Source organism: Bemisia tabaci, chromosome 2 (genome assembly GCF_918797505.1).
Source record: "Bemisia tabaci chromosome 2, PGI_BMITA_v3".
Lineage (NCBI taxonomy): Eukaryota > Metazoa > Arthropoda > Insecta > Hemiptera > Aleyrodidae > Bemisia > Bemisia tabaci.
The window spans coordinates 10,694,224-10,712,093 of record NC_092794.1 but is presented as its reverse complement, the minus strand read 5'-3'; the positions used below and the strand labels follow the sequence as shown (position 1 = coordinate 10,712,093).

The 17,870-nt window shown below is 36.4% G+C and overlaps 1 protein-coding gene across 2 annotated transcripts; it reads left to right on the top strand.

Moving 5' to 3' along the window:
- The first annotated feature begins 576 nt into the window (after positions 1-576).
- Positions 577-16,041, top strand: LOC109037272 (KAT8 regulatory NSL complex subunit 2). Of its 2 annotated transcripts, XM_019051865.2 has the most exons (9): positions 577-992; positions 1,898-2,098; positions 3,547-3,770; positions 5,385-5,556; positions 8,340-8,503; positions 10,159-10,295; positions 11,425-11,541; positions 13,555-13,698; positions 15,680-16,041. In XM_019051865.2, exons 2-9 carry the CDS (start codon positions 2,088-2,090, stop codon positions 15,701-15,703), a joined length of 993 nt encoding a protein of 330 aa, XP_018907410.2. In that variant the 5' UTR covers positions 577-992; positions 1,898-2,087; the 3' UTR covers positions 15,704-16,041. The 2 variants fall into 2 exon arrangements, with proteins under 2 accessions (XP_018907410.2, XP_018907411.2); XM_019051866.2 differs by lacking the exon at positions 1,898-2,098 and having other exon boundaries at positions 582-992.
- Positions 16,042-17,870: the final 1,829 nt, after the last annotated feature.

Genomic DNA, 17,870 nt, shown 5'->3' with positions numbered 1-17,870 from the left:
TCAATAATTTTTTTCTCAAGAAGTATTCGACATATGGAGCTAAAAATGGACCACTAGACAAGGTACGAATTTCAGCATTCTGATAGATGTTTCTTCACCAAAATTTCACATAAAACACGATGAGCACAACGAAAATTACCGAAATCAACTCCTTTCGAAGATATTTAATGATTCTTGGTGCGTGAATTGAAACCACCTGCCCATGAAAACTCAATGCTCTACGTGATTCACATCGCGCGCTAAACGTTATCACGAACGTCTCTGAAATCTGGCAACCTCGATATTGACGCTTTGGCTCAGCTATAGCAAATTATCTACTTATAGTTTGAAAAAAACATGGTGGGAAATAAATTTAAAAACACTAAAACTTCTGATGTTTTATTAAAAGTTTCTGGCAATTTTGTTTTAGAAATAGGATCTCACATCAGACCGACACTTTAAATTTTCGCGCCAATCTCCATTTGCACATGCAGCGAGCTCTGTTTGCAAACGAGTAACTTATTCCAGCGACGAGGAATTTGAACTGCCCGCTCACAAGAAACTCAAAGCTCTACGTGAGTCAAATCGCGCACTACAACGGTTTCGGCAAGCTTCTCAATCGAGCAATGTTCATTTCCTCATTTTTTTTCTTTAAACCAGCACAAAACTTCACCATTTTTAGCTGATCATTAATACCACAATCATTCGTAACTTTTGTAACTTTCGGCATTTTCGTAACCATTCTGCCTGATAGAGAAGGATAAATGCGCGCGTCGCGGCCATCTTGCCTGCACATTCGAGTATCGAGTTGATCGAGTTCGCAATCGTTCGTCTCAAAGCATGGATCCGCACGCTTGATCAGCTCCTGATTCTCAGAAATTGTTCTGAAGAAACCGACAAATCTTCCCTGAGCCATCCTGGAGGCCCTCAATTACTTTGCGATGAATTCTTTGCCATACTTTCGTTGTCGGTCAAGATAAAATTGGCGTTGTTTGAATCCACGGCGTCCTCCGGTAAGTTTGCTTCACGTGTTATCGGAAAACGAATATTATCTGTGAACTGACTGTTATCATCCTTTTATCCATCTGTCATTCATTCCTTACGGTTAATATTCTCAGTCTCAATATCCATATTCATTTCCCTCCTCCTTTGAGTTTCTGGAGGAACCTGTCAGGTTGTTATTAGTTCAAGGTCACTTGACAAAGAACTTCGGGTAATCATTCGACACCTCATTTTCAGAACTGTCTCTGGAACTTGAATGAGAAGAATTCCTGCGGGACTTATTATTCCATGTACTCGACTATCTGTACTCTTAAAATCCCAGTATAGATCTGCAATGCACGTACTAAGTGAGGTCCGAGCTGGCGAATTTCAGATGGGGCTGAAGTACATTTACTACTCAACGAAAGTTTGTGTACTCTTCAGCAACTTTCGGAAGCAGACAAATAGAGGGCAAGGATTGAGAATGTTTGAGCTTCTGCACAGTGTTTCTAAGTGGGTGGTGTGCATTGCTGCAAATTGCTTTCCATTACCCGCAATTAATCAGACCTCAAGATCTAGCGTGAAAGCTACACTGCCTACTCTCACTTTACACATAATAGTTTACTACTTGCCATTTTAATGAATACAAATTTAAAATTAAGCACTAATTACACCAGCTGAAACAATCATTCAATGCCTGGATTGTTTCAAGGTGGCATACAGAGAGCTAAGAGGACAGATTTCATATCATACCTTCCAGTTCAGCTTAATACCGAATGGAAAAAAGATCTCCCAACTTAACCTTTGTTTTGAATGGATTCTGTGCTACTTTTCACTCAGGAGTTTTCATGGGAAATTAGCTTTGCCTCTTCTTTTTTCATTGTAAATTCATCGGTCCATGCAAAAACCGAACATCTACATTTCCGGTTGTCTGCAGTACAAGCATCCCAATGGACCTTCAAGCTCATCAGACCATAAACATTTTCAATTCCAAAATCCACCTTTGTCAGGGCGATTGCAGTTGTCCTGCCTCCTCTGAAGTGTGATAAGAGTCAGCGCCAAATGAGCTTGTACACCTCCAGACTGCAAGTGGAGACCTGCCATTACGATCTCAGCATCTACTTGCAATGTTAAGCAGGTATTGCAAGATGTTATGTCACAGTCTATAAGAGCAGAAACGTATTTGTGGTAGAGTCTAATTAAAGTGTCATCAGATAAATGGACATTTTTTTACTTTCGACTTGCAGGCGCTGACAATTGTCTTCAGCGCCGACGATGAATGTACGCCTCTGCACATTGTGTCATTTGCCATTATCCACCTTGACCTTGAAAACATCAGTCTCTTGATAGTATTGTAAATGACTCACTTATCAGTTATGATCAGCAACCTTTATGTGGATGTGGTTTCTGTGTGGCTAAAAATTAAATTGTTACAAGGTTTGAAAGTATTTAAAGACCTGTCCAAGCCGAAGTTGGTTTGATACCTTGCGCCTGTGAGAGTCTGATGTTCTGATAGGAGTGACGCTCAAACGTGTGCAAATCGAAAGCAAGCAAATGTCAACTCATCTGACAACACCTCTAGTGATGATAACCAATCCACTGTAGCAATTACTTAACTAACCTATGTGATCATTCTCTGTGATGAACTTCTCTACTAATCTTAATTGCACATCAACCCCATTAAAACATTCTCTACATCTATTCATGTTTGTGTATAGCCTTTAAGATATTGTTGTAGAATGATGCCATATTGCCTACGGTTCTATGTCCGCATTCCCTGATGCTCTCTAGCGCCTTCGATCCAAAAGCCATCACTTTTGCAAGTGCAAGCTCAGACGAGCATGTTGACATCTAAAGCATGCTTCTTGTAGCGCCGATCATCACGCAATTTCGTCTCCGACGTCATAGCTCGGCCGGACGTTACGAGATATATACTCTAGATCTCCGCAACGCGATTGTCGTATCTTCGAGGCAGCGATTAGGGGTATCACCTAGCCAGTGTATCTAGTGTATATCGTTTGTATACCATTTGACTACGAGCATTGGATCATTCCACCCCCTCCTTTGGAACCTCCTTTATCCAACCACTAGCGAGGGCAAGGAGTTGGATAACATAATTATTCATGGGCGGACTAAGACCGCAAAGTGACTGGTAATATTGATCCATTAATACTTAAGTGGACTTATCTTAGTTGCATGTTTGCTATGTGAAGGAGACCAACTGGTCTCAAATCACCCTAAATATGGATTGGCCCTTTGGAGTTTTCCTTGGCGAACCCGCCTGCCCCTGCATATGTTGCATCACCTAAAGTATCTTGCAAACTCTTTTTGTGAACTTATTACACATCCATTATTTACATATAGGCAATTATTACTAACGTGGGGAAGCGTTAATGGCCCACTTTGTGTGGTCCGGTAGAAAAAAATGTCTCGAACTTTAGTGAGAAATTTTTTAAGATGATTTTAAAATTGAATGAATAAATGCCGGATGAGCATGGTTTCACTGCTGCTGGTTTATTTTTGTTTCCATTCATTTTTTCCTGTACATGTGAAAAATTTTCCTCAAATACTTCTCTTGTGTTACAGGTGCTCCAGTCCCATCCTTAGTCCTTTAGCAATGAAGCCATTCCAAGAAAAGGAGCCCTCTCTCAGCTCTGAAGTGGAGATAATAAATTTTGCACCTTATTCTAACCCTGTATCTGTAGACAGCTCCCACGGTTCAGAAACTGAATCAGCAGATGAAGATGAATGCCTCAAATTTTTCTCCGATGAAGAAGACTGCAGTAAAAAGAAAATTATAAGTCAGTTCAGTAAGTATCTTATCGAAGAAGCAAAATTAGCTGACTTCAATCTGTCACTTACAGTAAATTTTTGAGCATTTCTAGTGCAAGTCCTGCTCAAGTTTAGATGAAGCGAAAACAAAAGTTGAGCTATTAGCTGACTTTACAAATATAATATGCAATAATTGCAACCCAGGCCATGCTTTAATTAAAAAACAATGTGCAAGAGATTTGTATTATATTTATTAGTTATATTTTTTATTAAAGCATGGCCTGAGTTGCAATTATTGCATATTATATTTGTAAAGTCGGCTAATAGCTCAACTTTGGTTCTCGCATCATGAGTAGCCAAAATCCAAAAAGTCTTGTTCAGATGAAGTGTTGACTGGATTTCAACTGTTGCATCCGAGTACATAATGTTTCTGCTCTCCTGGTCTCATCAATAAGTGATAATGCCCAAGACCTAAAAGCTCCAGTGACTGAGATGCACTTCTTATAAAAAAAAAAAAAATGAGTGAGTATGATAGTGCGCTCTCGTGCAGAGATATACACTCATTAAGCCTTTTGTTATTCAGTAAATGTATTTGTCTTCTCTCCTTCAATCCTTGTGGTCCAGTACATGCCAGCATAAGAAGGTATCTAATGACATCTTTGTGATTTTGAAGAATCAAACTGAAAAATAATGACATCTTTTCAATTTTGAAAAATCAAGCTGAAAATTGACTAATTGAAGACTTCTTCCATAAATGACTTCGCTGAGACCTCATACTCATAGGTATCCACTGATAAATATTTTTTACAAGTTTCTGTGAATACAAGTGATCCAGAGATCCTAGAGTGAGGGCGATATCGATTTTAAGGCGTTTCTGCTTGAAGGGGCAGATCTGGCATAAGACACTGCATAAAACTTTTTACAATGCCTGTTTTCTCCTTGCATTCATGATCTATGAAGGGCGGCTTAAATTTAGACTTGTTTTTTACATTCCACCCTTCTTATTTGAGCACCAAGGTTCACATTTGAGTGGGATCTTTGATCAAATCAAATTTTTTCCAATAGTTAGGTATTTAAACATTTTCTTTATTTAAAATCTAATAATTTATGGATTTCAACTTTTCAATCTTACTTATTTTTAACTTATCTCTAGTCAGTTACCAATGATGCTCGTTTTGAAAAATCCAATGACATCCATCAGTCAGCCACAACCACACGGAAAAAAATTAAATTGCTGATTCAACAATTCAATTGCTAAAAACCGTGAGTGCAATGTTTCAATGTAGATTTTACAACAAAAAAATGCTACTTTAACCACCCCCGTGGTTAAATTAGTTTACAATGTGGTTAGAGAAGCATTTTTTTGTTGTAAAATCTATGTTGAAACATTGCACTCACTGTTTTTAGCAATTGAATTGTTGAATCAGCAATTTATTTTTTTCCGTGCAGTTCAGTTGATCCAGCTCATGAACCTCCGTTCTCCACTGATTGGGAATCAGTATTAACCCATCAATTTGCTCAAATGTGGCCCTTAATTTCATGTATACGCTCTTTTAATTGCTCATACCATATTTTTCATGCAATTATGTCTGCAGTATTTCTAAAATGATGTTCTCTTTTTAATTATATTTTCCTTCTTACCCTTATCTTAGTTGACGTTGATGCTACTCCTGTGAGTGTTCAGCAAAGTAGTTTGCACTACGATAGTGACTCAGATACAGATATTGAAGAAGCCATTTTAGATTTCTCAACTTTAGATCAAAACGTTATGGACTCCTCTAGTGATGAATATTTTGATGGGTTTGAAGATGATGACCCGTTAAGGTTGGTAGCTCTCAGCATCCTTTGACCAAATTTTTAAACCTCCTATCCTCTAAAATTGATCATTCTCTGGTTATTCTCAAGTTTGCCGTAAAGAGACTATTGCTCTATCGCAACTACCTATTCATCAGAGATAGGTAATCTTGACGTTGAATTGTCTTTGAGCCGGAGAATTTATTTTTCCCCTCATTATCTTTTATGTCTATGAAAGCGGAAGTTTCAAACCTTGCTGATGAAAAGTAATGCTGTGGTGATGAACCATGAAAGTTTTTCAAACCATCGCTTAAGTTTTTTTGGAGGAAATTTTTTGCCTTCCCATACGTCCTTGCTTAGGTCTACTTTCTTTTCACATTAATTGAAAGATAATGAGAACAACTGTTTCTGTTGTATACTTTTGAGGTCTCCTTAAGGAGTGTGTTCAGTTTTGAGGTCTTATATGTATTGTCTAGTTAGTAAGATGACAAAGACTAGGCGAATGAGAAAGAAGCTATAATTTCAAGTCTGCTACTGCCTGCCCAAATTGCAACTGCGCAGGGAAACAAGTATACCTTGACTGTCGGTCCTTCTTTTGAAACCCTCCTCAATTCTGCCGTGCCAAGGAAGAACGCCTCATGAGCCGTAAAGCATTCCCAAATTTCCTTTGATAAATCACAAATTTTTGGGGAAATTTTTAAATATTTTCTTCCAATTTTTTAGAGAATTTTGTTCGTAATTAGATTCAAAATGTCTGAAAAGTTCAGAGAAAAATATTCTCAACTTTCTTCAAAAAAAAAAAAAATTCTCGGAGAGGCACCTTGGCAACATTCGAATGTTCATATGACGTTTTTCCATAGCACGGTAGAACTACGGGGTCTTCTAATTTCCACCCCTGTTTAAATTACTTCCAGGAGTTCCAAGCTTGCAATGGACCACTAGACAAGGTACGAATTTAAGCAATCCAAACTAGTTTCTTAATCAGAATCTCATGTAGAACTTGATTCGCGCAACGAAAATTACTGAAATCAACTCCTTACGAAGATATAAACGCTTTTATTCCACATTGGTTACAAAAATTTGAACTGCCCGCCCTCTCAAAGCCCTACTCGAGTCAAATCGAGCACTACAACGGTTTCAGCAAGCTTCTCAAACGAGCGATGTTCATTTCTCACCGTGTGTCGATCAAACTAAAAGCAATTTGCTATCGCGAAGCCAAAGCATCAAGGTTGAGGTCGCCAGATTTTTTATCGCAGAGACTGTCATGATAACGTTTAGTGCGCGATATGAATTACGTAGAGCATTGAGTTTTCATGAGCGGGTAGTTTAAATGTACGCATCAAGAATCATTAATCATCTTCGTAAGGAGTTGGTTTGAATTTTCGTTGTGGGCATCGTGTTTTACGTGAAATGTTGGTTCAAAGATATGTATCAGAATGCTGCAATTCATACCTTGTCTACTGGTCCATTCTTACAGAACATACTACTGGACATTTCATTGGAAAAAATTTACATTAAGTGTTTACAGAAGTTTTGTGGATCTACTTTCCCAATTGAAAAATGAAATATAATAGTAAGTTGCAACATTCTGAATTGATATTTGGCTTAGTTAGCCATCAGTTAGTGAGGAGCTACTTACCTGTAAATTGCACTTAATGATGAATGACAACAGCTGTGTGCATAGTGAAGTTTCCGATCAAAGCAAATAGTGAATAATTTTGCCAATTATTTGTGTATTCAAACCAAATAGTGAATAATTTAAGTCAATTATTCACAACTACAAAAAGTAATACGCCTAATCTAAAATAACTTTTGAGTGCGTACATTTGCAAATATTACAAAACTTCAAACAATATTTTCCATTTGCTCATACACCTGCACCCAAAACAATCAAATGCTATGATAGGAGCGTAGGCAGTAACGAATGTGTGTGGAGATCCCTGGATGCTAGCAAACATTTGAAAAGTTGTTATTCGTGATGGCGCGAAGATTCGAAAATTTCAGTTGGAAAATTCGTTATGGCGCGGCTATTCGCAAATGTGGAATTGTGCCCGAGTCAGCTGAAGTGAATATTTGCACAGCCCCATCAATGACCTCTAACTTCTTTACTTCAGTGCATGCTAGAGAGTTTGCCATAGTTTTTTTAATACTCAAAGAAGATGATATGATCGTAATCATCTTGACGGTTTTGTTTGGATGAAATTTTAAAATTTCTTGAGTAGAAGGAGAAAATTATTATTTATTTTTTTTATTTTTCACCCAATCTTTATCACTTATTTACAGCCTTAATGGTCATATATATTATTCATGCCCTGTCGAATTGGAATTTTGCTCTCTCGCAAAAAGCGCTTTTCAACGTGTTTCTGGTTGTCTAGTAGGACTAGTTTTTGTATATTGAAGTCAATATAGTGCTTCTCGTGAAGTTTCTGCCAAGTGTATTGCAGCAATTATGCACACTGGTAAGCTCTTAAAACCTTTTTGAACGTAAGCACTTGAAACCACTGCTGAAAGTGATTCTCCCCCTAGTGAGTGAAAATTATCAAACAATTTCTCACCGAAATGAAAAACTTTACATTGCTTGCATTTTGATAAAAGTGGCAGTAGAATAGGGTATTCTAGATGTTTCAGAAAGATTTAATTTTTACTGAGGCTGAAGTTTTCTCACTTCTCTTAATTGCTTCCTCCCATTTTTACTTTCTCGCTCCCATAGGGTAGAGAGGAAGTATTGTCATCCTCCAAGAAAAAAAAAAAAAAGTTGAAATTTCATCATTTTTTTTTGTGCCTTCTGGATGATATTTTTTTTCATTTCACAGGCATGCAGAGGTCTACACGGAAGAAGAAATGGTAGCCCTAGCTAGAAATAAGATGGATAGACTTAAAACATTATTCATAGATCAAGTTAAAAGATTGCAGTACATACTCCAGAGGAAAAGGCACTCTTATTTACAGTCATTGAAAAAAGAAAAAGAAATATATGGTGAGTCTGGAAAATAGTTTAAAAAATAATTTAACTTTCTAGGTTTTCAAGAAAAGTAGTTTCATGAGAATCCAAGGGTCTGCAACTTGAGTGTGATGTCCCAGTCGTCCACCTCACGAAATCTTTAAATCAAGCTCTACTGCAGAAGAATTATGTGTAATAATAAACATGGTAAATTAATTATTATTTGCTTGCGATAAAAAATCTCTCGGAAAGAAAGAAAAAAAAGAGAAAAACATAAAGGTTTTCGAAGCTGTAAGTTAATTCCTATTTTACTACACACAGGTATAGAGCAAAATGACACACTTCGACGGTGAAAGTCGGCAATCACATAACTCGGTTTCCGACGTCGCAGACTTCCTGTCATACTTTATTTTTTAAACGGAGAACTACTCAACGGTAATTCTTTAAAACTGCCATGATTTTTCTTCTATGTGCGAGGAAAATTCTGCAAAAATTTCAAGGAATCATGTCCATTTGTTCTCCTTTAAAAAAATAACATAGTTGCGGAGATTTTCAGACACCGCAAACGAGTTATGTGATTGCCGACTTGCACCGTCGACTTGTGTTTCCTCCCTCTCATTAAAGCTTTTGTATGCACGAAGATATGCATGCCTGAACGAGAGTCCAACTCTACCTCAACAGTCAATATGCTTTTAGCGTTCATATTCTTGCTTTATTTTAGATCATTTTAAACATGGGGTACAAAGCCCAAAATACGAAAACTCCAAGGAGCCTATTGTGACCAGTTATACACTCAAATTACACCTGTGGAAACTCAACCCTCCCGAAGAGGTGTGACAAAGTTGTAGCAGGTTCCTCTTGCAAGATAGCTTTATTTTAATATTGACTAATGCACAACAGCAATCGCTTTTCAGTTAAGACCTGAAGTTGAAGCAGCGAGCTTTAAAATAATTGTTGCTGTCTGTTAACCTAAAAATCATAGAAAAATAATCAGGACCAATTCAATAAAGCAAGTGTTCCACTTTAATTTTGAACAGTTGATGCAGATTTTGGAGCCTTGGAGAGTCATGAGAAAGTAAATCATGGTTTTTAGCAGTCTGGAAAGCCTGAAAAGTTTATGGCACCCTGGTTAAGTCATGGAACTCGAAGGCTAAGTCAGAAAATCTTGCGAAGACTGCCGCTGTTTCAGCATTAGTAGGGGTCCTCAGAGAGAACATACACAACTTCTGAGTAACATTTTCTTTAATTTGAAACTGTAGAAGTGGAAAGTTCTTCCAAAGTTGAGCCAAAGTCATTCCAACTCGACTACGTTTTGCAATTAGGAACTACTATTTTTGACACATTTCAGAAACATTATTTGTCTATCCTATTATCCTACTTCTTAGGATGAGCACAAGGTATTATTTCCTCATTGCACAAAATGTAATCTTATTGAGAGAGGAAAAAAATTTTAAAAAAGTTAAGATAAAAGGCAGGGATCTAAAAATAATTTGAAAATTAAGGATTGGAGATAAAGCAAAGATTGTCATGGAAAGTCTGGAAATTGAAGAAAAAAAAAGAAAAAAAATAGAAATCCAGGAAACAGTTCATGACTGAAATACATGCAGCTTTGCTGTGATGCTAGGATCTCCTGCATTTAAGCCATTAATATAATTTTTATTTCAGTGTGACTTTTTTTTTTTTTTTTTTAGGAAGCATTCACTCTCAGATCCGGAAGTCTCCTGCTGAGGAGAAATTGTACCAAAAATTGAAAGCCTTGAATAGTTATCACAAGCGCAACGGAGTGGAAGCTGTACTGCGTAAAAAATCTTTAGAAAAACGTTCAAAGGTATGTTGTGAAGTTTCATTCTGTTTTCGCCAAGTGGCATTGATACCTAATGTCCTCTTGTGAGTTATCTTATGATTTTTAAAGAAAGCTCAAGAGGTAATGTAACTGAACACAATGAGGCCAACTCAATGTTGAGGCAGTGGAGGAAATCAGAGCCTGCTAATTAGGTTAGGTTAAAATCTGTAAATTTATTTAATCAAGAGCCGATGGATCATTATATAGAATGGGATTTAAAGCACTGCGTTATATGTTTCATCATTGTATTTTCTTGCAAAATACATGAAACTTAAGGAATTGATAAACTTGATTTGCGAGTTAGAAATCATTGTTCGTAGTTCAGATTAGATTGAGTGACTCTAAATTTCTCGCTTGCATTAAAACCAGAGTGAAGCCATGAGAATTTAGCCCTCAAAAATGAACTAAGACTTTAATTTAATTTACATATTCTATATTAAGTTCACACAAATCTTTTGCATGCTGTGATGCATGATATTTCAAAAATTATGAAAGAAAAAAGCATGCCTTACAGGTATGTCCATTGGAAAGTACACTGTAATGCTTTTAGTGACGGATTTAACTTGGCAGACCCTGGTTTTTGGTTGACAGCAAGTTTAATTTGACTAGCATTCAAGAAGATAATTTTTATAAAAGAGTTGAATTCCTATTTTTGTAATTTGTCATCAGGATTCTTTGTGCAATTTTAATGACAAGTCACACACCGTGGTGCCTAATCTTTTACCTGTGCTGGTTCATTGCTGTAAAAATTACCTGAAACACTTTTTGTCGTTGTAAATCGAAGCTCGCATAAAATTAGTTTTGTTGTTAATACTTAAGCTGTCAAAGAGATTTAAATCTGGTGAATTGTAGAGGATGCATCACGAGTGTTGTTACTGGATTTTTTGCTGATTTCTTTGAAAATCATCTTTGCTGTTCTTCTGTTGTTTACCTGTTCTGGGTAATGAAGAAAAGTAGTTTTAAAAGTAGATCAGAAATTAACTTTAAATAATGATAGGTATTGCCCTGAATTTCGAACACATACACATGTACTCCAGTTAACTTGCTCTGTCCGAAGAATCCATCCCTTAACTTTCACTTTATTTTATTGTCTTTCTTTTTATATATTTTACAGACTGTGAATGGACGCAAAGGGTGCTCAGGGAACAAATGTATTTACACAGAAGAGGATGTCAGGTGTGGAGCAAAAGTATTACCTCTCTCTAAGTATTGTTTGAAGCATATTTTGGAGGTAAGTTTTCTACTGCTGTGTCCTCATGTAGCTTATCCGCCAGGCCTTCACAAAGGCAAGCTCTTTTTCAGTGAATAATTCTTATTTCCTCATTGAAGATCTCAATCATGGAAGTATAGATGGATGGCAATTTTTCAAACCTTTTAAATTATTTTTTTTTTGTTTTGTTTTGTTATCACTAGTTAAAGGTTTTTTTGACAGATCTCAACAAGTGTATGATGTTTGATGATTAAGGAACTGTATGCGTCAACATAACTTGAATCTCATTTTCATGAAGTAATAATGCACTTTTGAAGTATCTATTTTTATTGGTTGACTCTAATGAACCAAAGAAGCACTCATTTTTTTACGAAGTATTGCACGTTCAGATTTTTTCATGGTAAAAGAGCCTTCCTCTTCAGGATCAACGAGGCATCCTTTCGAAAGCTGGTTAGCAGACCAATTGGACTACATTTTTCAATTAGGAACTTAAATATCTGGCTCAGTTTAAAAACAATGTATGCACCATCAGTTTTCCCAAGTACATAAAAGCTTTTACAGATGAGTGAGAAATTTTAGTTCCTAATTGCTAAATGTAGTCAAAGTATTGTGAATTATTTTGATGCAAAGTTACACAGTGCATGTGGAAGTACGCTCATCTCTGTCTAATTAGTTGTCCTAAAGCTCTATTGAATCTACTACTGAATCTATCCACTGATCCAGCCGTGATCAATCTGGAACAACCAAAGCACCGAAAGTTTCACATTTGTCGTATTCAGTGGTTTTAGAGGGTTTTTATCCTACACTTGGAAGCCAGGGCATCCACCATTCTTGAAAGTCCACTAATACTGCCATGCTAAGGAAAAACGCCTTATGAACCTTCAGGCGTTGCCAAATTTCCTTTGATAAAACTCGAATTTCCAGGTCAGCCTATGAATATTCTCCTTCTAAGTTTTCAGATAATTTTGTTTGCAATTTTACTTGAAATTCCTGAAAATTTGGAGGAAAGATATGTATAACCTAGTGCCAAAATAAACATTTTATTGAAAGAAATTTGGCGACTCTCAAATGTTCATACGGCATTCTTCCTCAGCACGGCAGAATAGTACTGATTTTTTTGAGGGCTCTCCAAAAGCACTGAAAAAGTATACAAATTTCATGAGAATATCCGGAATTTTTCACTTTATGCCTTGCATGTTTCTTTTAGACAGTCTGTAAAGTATGCATGCGGCAATTGTTTCGGCCTTGAATGAGCTTCGAATTTTGTGGTTACGTCATTTTTGTTAGGGATGGCATGTGAAATTCGAATTGTTGAAGTTTTTTCAATTTGGAACGTAAAGGTATTATAAAATAACTTAATTTTTCCTTTGAGGAAATACTGAATTTTTTGGGAAAGCACTGAAGGAATGCTGATTTTTGGCTTGTCCTAGTAGACACCCTGGATGCTAAAGATGAATTCAAATCCATCTTCTGGAATCCCCTTTACTTCTGCCTGTTATGAAAGAATCAGGACCAGAATATGAATTTTCAAGTAGCCCTCTGTGACCGTCGTTAGTTTCATTGGGCTGCAGAAATTAGTGTGCTTTTTAATCAGGCTTTTTTTTTCCTCTCCTTTAATTCTGTCAGCATCTGATTTTAATCCATTTATGTACTACTTTTTTTACTTTTTTGCCTGCCGTGCCCAGTGGCAATATTATGAAGACAACCAAAACAATCAACTGTGTCAGTTCACTCACCTCTGCACAGTTGCATTAGAATGGCTCTGACCAGTATTCTACCATGCTGAGGAAAAATGATGTAAGGACCTATGTCACAATTTCAAAATTTCCGTTGATGAAGTAAGAATTTTCAGGAAAATGCGTGATTATTTTTTGTTCAATGTTCCAGAGAATTTTCTTTGTAATGAAATTGAATGTTCATACAGCATTTTTCCTTAGCATGGCAGTATACTTGTCTCCTCGCATTGCATATAATCTCACTAAAATTTCTAATTTTTAAAGTAACTGCCTCATTGACTGTTCTATCTCTTTATAGGATCAAAACCAAGCTCTCTTCCGAGTTTGCAATTCTCAGTGCGCAGATTTACCTTGCCGAGAACCAATCTCCGTATTTTTAGAGAACTCCTACTGTGTTTTTCATAACAGGCACATGCCACCTCTACCTCATCTAACCCTGAATGTAAGTATGAACTTCTTAGTATGCAAATGATTTTTAATCGTAAGTTGTCCTCATTAAGGTTGTAAACACATCAGCTGGTTTACTCGAAGAGCAGCATCCATGTAATTAGCCACAAATGTTATGAAAAAGAGCATGTAGACTTCTGTTCTTGCGCATTTTCGTATATCTTCCTCTTTTTTCCCACAAAAATCAGGCTTGTGTGGTTTTGAAATTTCAAAGGATCTCTTTTCTTCGCACACATAATCAAGCAGAAAAGAGTGCTATAATTAATTTTAAGTTTTAAAATGAAAAGTTAATTTTCATCAGCATTTAAAAAGGGGATGGTTCAAACTTGAACTGATGCTGCATATGAGAACTTATCTGTAACAATAGCGGTTGTCGAGTTTTCACATTGTGAGAAAATCGCGTTGGAAGTTTTCGAAGCTTCGCACTTTGCTGCCCGTAGAACCGAGAGGATTCTTATAAAGATTTTCATGAAGAGCAACCCCTCCTGTAAAGAAACACACGTTTTGCAATCTATGTAAGTGAAAAATTGAAGGAGTATCAGCGATTTGAAAAAAATGTGACAGCCACTTTTTTTACTGAAAACGTTTTTTTATGCATGAAACAAAGTCTTCAGGAAGGTTAAAGCTGGTGAACGATAGCAGCTATAGCCCATGGTCGGTGCGAGGGCAGTTATTGCAAGAGGATTCGAATCTCTACCATGTCCTGCCGCGCCGGCGGGGGAGAACAGTGGATTCTCACATCCGCTGTTTTTAGAAATAACATGGTTTTCAGTTCATATCTCGCCGAAAAATTGTCCTAGAAGTCTGAAACTATGCACAGGCATTCTTGAGGGTTCCAGAATTCGAAAAAAGTGTTTGCCCTAAAAATGGCGGATGTCAGCGACCGCTATTGTTACATATAAGTCCTCATATGTTGCATTGCATCAGGCTTAAACATATTTCTGAAAGAAGGCTTTCGAGCCAGTTCAGAAGGTTTAATGCATATTTTGTTGGTTACTCAAAATTTAGTTTTGATGCATCATCGTAATTATTCAGTAAGTCTAAGTGAAGTTTGCCTTGCTAGCGAAGGATGTCAAAGAATGAGACTTGTTAAAAAAATAAGGGCTTCTTCATACTCTTCTAACCTCCAGTATACCGAAGAAATTGGAACATTTAATGTTCATTTCTTCACCACTACTAATGGTTTATGAGAGACTCAAATCCCATGATCCGTCATTCTTGGATTCTTGGGTGGCAAGAAAACTAGGAAAGAAGGGGGGGGGATTGTATTCAGCAAGAAAACCATTAATTATGTGTACGATTCAATTAAAAAAAAAACTCATCCTAAAAATTGAGGAAAGAAGCTTCGCAGTAATGTCTGCCCAAAATCGAAAGTTTTGGTGCCCTGAATGATAACAAGCTCTGCTGAAAATTCAAAGAAATGAAACAGGTAATGCGGAGTCAGGTGAAAACTGTGAAACTGGGCTCTCTCTATCATCTCCAGGACTGAACTTTAGTCTTTCATCGGGATCTAAAGAGATAATGGAATGTAAATTAATAGGATTTCATTGTTACAATGGACACTGTTTTTTTCACTGTTTCAAACTTTTTCTTGAAGCCGTCACCTATTGTCTCAGACAGGATGTATTATTGGAGTGAAAATTGTGTGTTCGTTGTCTAGATTCCTCATCACGTGCATTGAGTGATTCAGAAAATTTCCACACCAGGGAGATTTATAGGATTTTTCTAAAGCACAGGAAAAAGAGAAAAATATCAAGGAATTGTCGGTCTCTTCAAAAATGACCTGATTAGAATAATGCAGCATGCAGTATTAATCTTATTCTATTATTTTTACTCAGTCTTTTTTGTTTGGACTAGTTGGAGGAAGTATTGAAAATATCGGTAAAATTTTTCATATTCGCTTCCAGCATTTTTTGTTCTCTTACCTAGCGACGTTAAAGAACTTAACTTTTTTTTCTGTCTCTTCTTGCCAATAGGGGGTTGAAAAGAAGGAATCATGAACCGGTACAAGGTTACATCACTGAAGAAGTATCTTCCAATTGGAAACAACCAATTATATTGATTTCCAGCATTCTTTGATACACCGGTGAAAAGTTTGTAATGTATTCAAAGTTTTATCCTCTGACAATCCATAAGACACCAGGTGAAGAATTTCTCCTGTCCCTCCTACTGGGTCATATTGAGCCAATTTGATAAGTAATTTTTAGGGAACTGAAGTATTTTGCAACATCAGTTGTTGCCTTTAATTGTTCTTTATTTTACCATTAAGCAGTTGTTTAGTTTTTAGCAGTCGAAATTTTTTTTTCTTCTAATAGTTTTTAAATGTTATAGTTTTTAATTGGTCGTTTTTATTTATTTCAAGTCAGTCAATCTTTTCACTGGTCGTATTTATTCTGACGGATTTATTTCAATGCCAAGAGCTGCGTGCTTTTAAATTATCTTAAATCAGGCTGTCTACTAGTCCGAAATTTCTGGAAAGTTCAGAAATGGTACCGATTTTTCAAGGGCCGTCCGGAAGTACCAGAAAAGTGCGGAAATTTCGCAAAAATGTCAGGAATTTTTTCTTCCTACCAAGCTTGTTTTTTATTGAAGCCTGGAAAGTAAGCAACTCCCTGTGCGTTGATTTTTAGAGAAGTATTTGTCTGCAGGACTGTGATTGTGCAGTCATTTAATCTTAAAGCCACCAATAAAATTTTGTGGCCACATCATTTTTGCCATAATTTGAGCAAGGATTTCTAATTTTCGAAATTTTTCGAATTTCTTCCAATGGAGGTTCTTAAAGAAATTTTGAATTTTTTTGTTGAGGAGGTACTGAATTTCCTGTGAATGTAATGGAAAAGTACTGTTAGATACTAATTTTTTGGCCGCTTGTTTAAGTAGACACCCTGAAAATTGGTGATCAATTGACAGCTACCAAGGGTGGGTCATGCAGTGTCCCTTCCTTCTCATATGCCTCTCAGAGTGTGGCTAAAAGTTGTATTGCGCATAGTTTCTGAACCTCTATCTTTTTTTTTTTTTTTTTTTGTAAATTAGCCCCGAACAGCCTATAATGATGGTTGAAAATAGCAAAATATGGGCTCATTAGTCAAGCAAAATTTTTGGTCTCACTCCGATTGAAATTCAGATGGGACATTTACTTTACTCAAGGCTGCAGAAGTGAAATGAAATAATGGCTGATGGGAAATTTCCCTGAAATATTTCATGAAATTCGACGAAGTTGCGTAATATGTGAAACATATTTTCAGGGGCTGGGTATGCAACAAGCACTGAGTGTCAAGCATCTAAAAGCCAAAATCGTAATTTTTTGCATTTCATTTTGAAAAGTTTTTCTTAATATCTTTCATAAATGAAATTCATAACTCAATCACGGTGCTTCTTCTTTGCATGATACCAAGTGTTAAATTTTTGGAGAAAGCTCTTTTCAGACCCAATTTTCTTGAGACTGGCAAATAGAAAGTTCACTTTTAAAAGCACATCTTACTCAGAAAATCGCAAGGAACATCTTGTGAAAATATGTAGAAATTTAGCCAATGCTGAATTTCTAGGCATTCGATGTGTAGACCCTCTACATTGTATTTAACATGAAAAATTGCAACCCTGCTCTCTTCTTCAAGAAATAGGCTAACCCAAAGGTGAAGTGTTTCCTATTTTTGTTAATCTCATGACTGAATTTTCAGTTATTTTCAGAAAAGGATCATGTTTAAAACAGAACCCAATTTAGAGGATGAAAAAAATACTCTTCTCTCTTTTACAAGTCTGGGTGTCTGCTGTGCAGTGTATTGACATTCTCTGCAGGAAGCTTCTACTATGGATTATTTTGTCACTATGAACAGTTAATTTCTGTTACTGAATACAACTTTATTTTAGGTCATTCCATCGAAAATCATCCAACATTTTGAAAATTTGTTACTTGACCAACTCAAAAATCTTTTATATTTTTTTTCACCTTCTTGCACACTTACTAAGCTTTACTAAGCACTGTTCAAGTATTTTAATAAACTTTCCACACCGGTAGCGGCTATCGAAGTGGCCGTTTCAGGAAAAACAGCGTTTAAGGTACTTGGAATGACTCCAGAACGAAATGTTGGGTAAAAACAGAATCAAAGGTATTGGTAAAAGCAATTCACAAAGTGAAACATAAATATTATATTAGTTATTTGATATGAG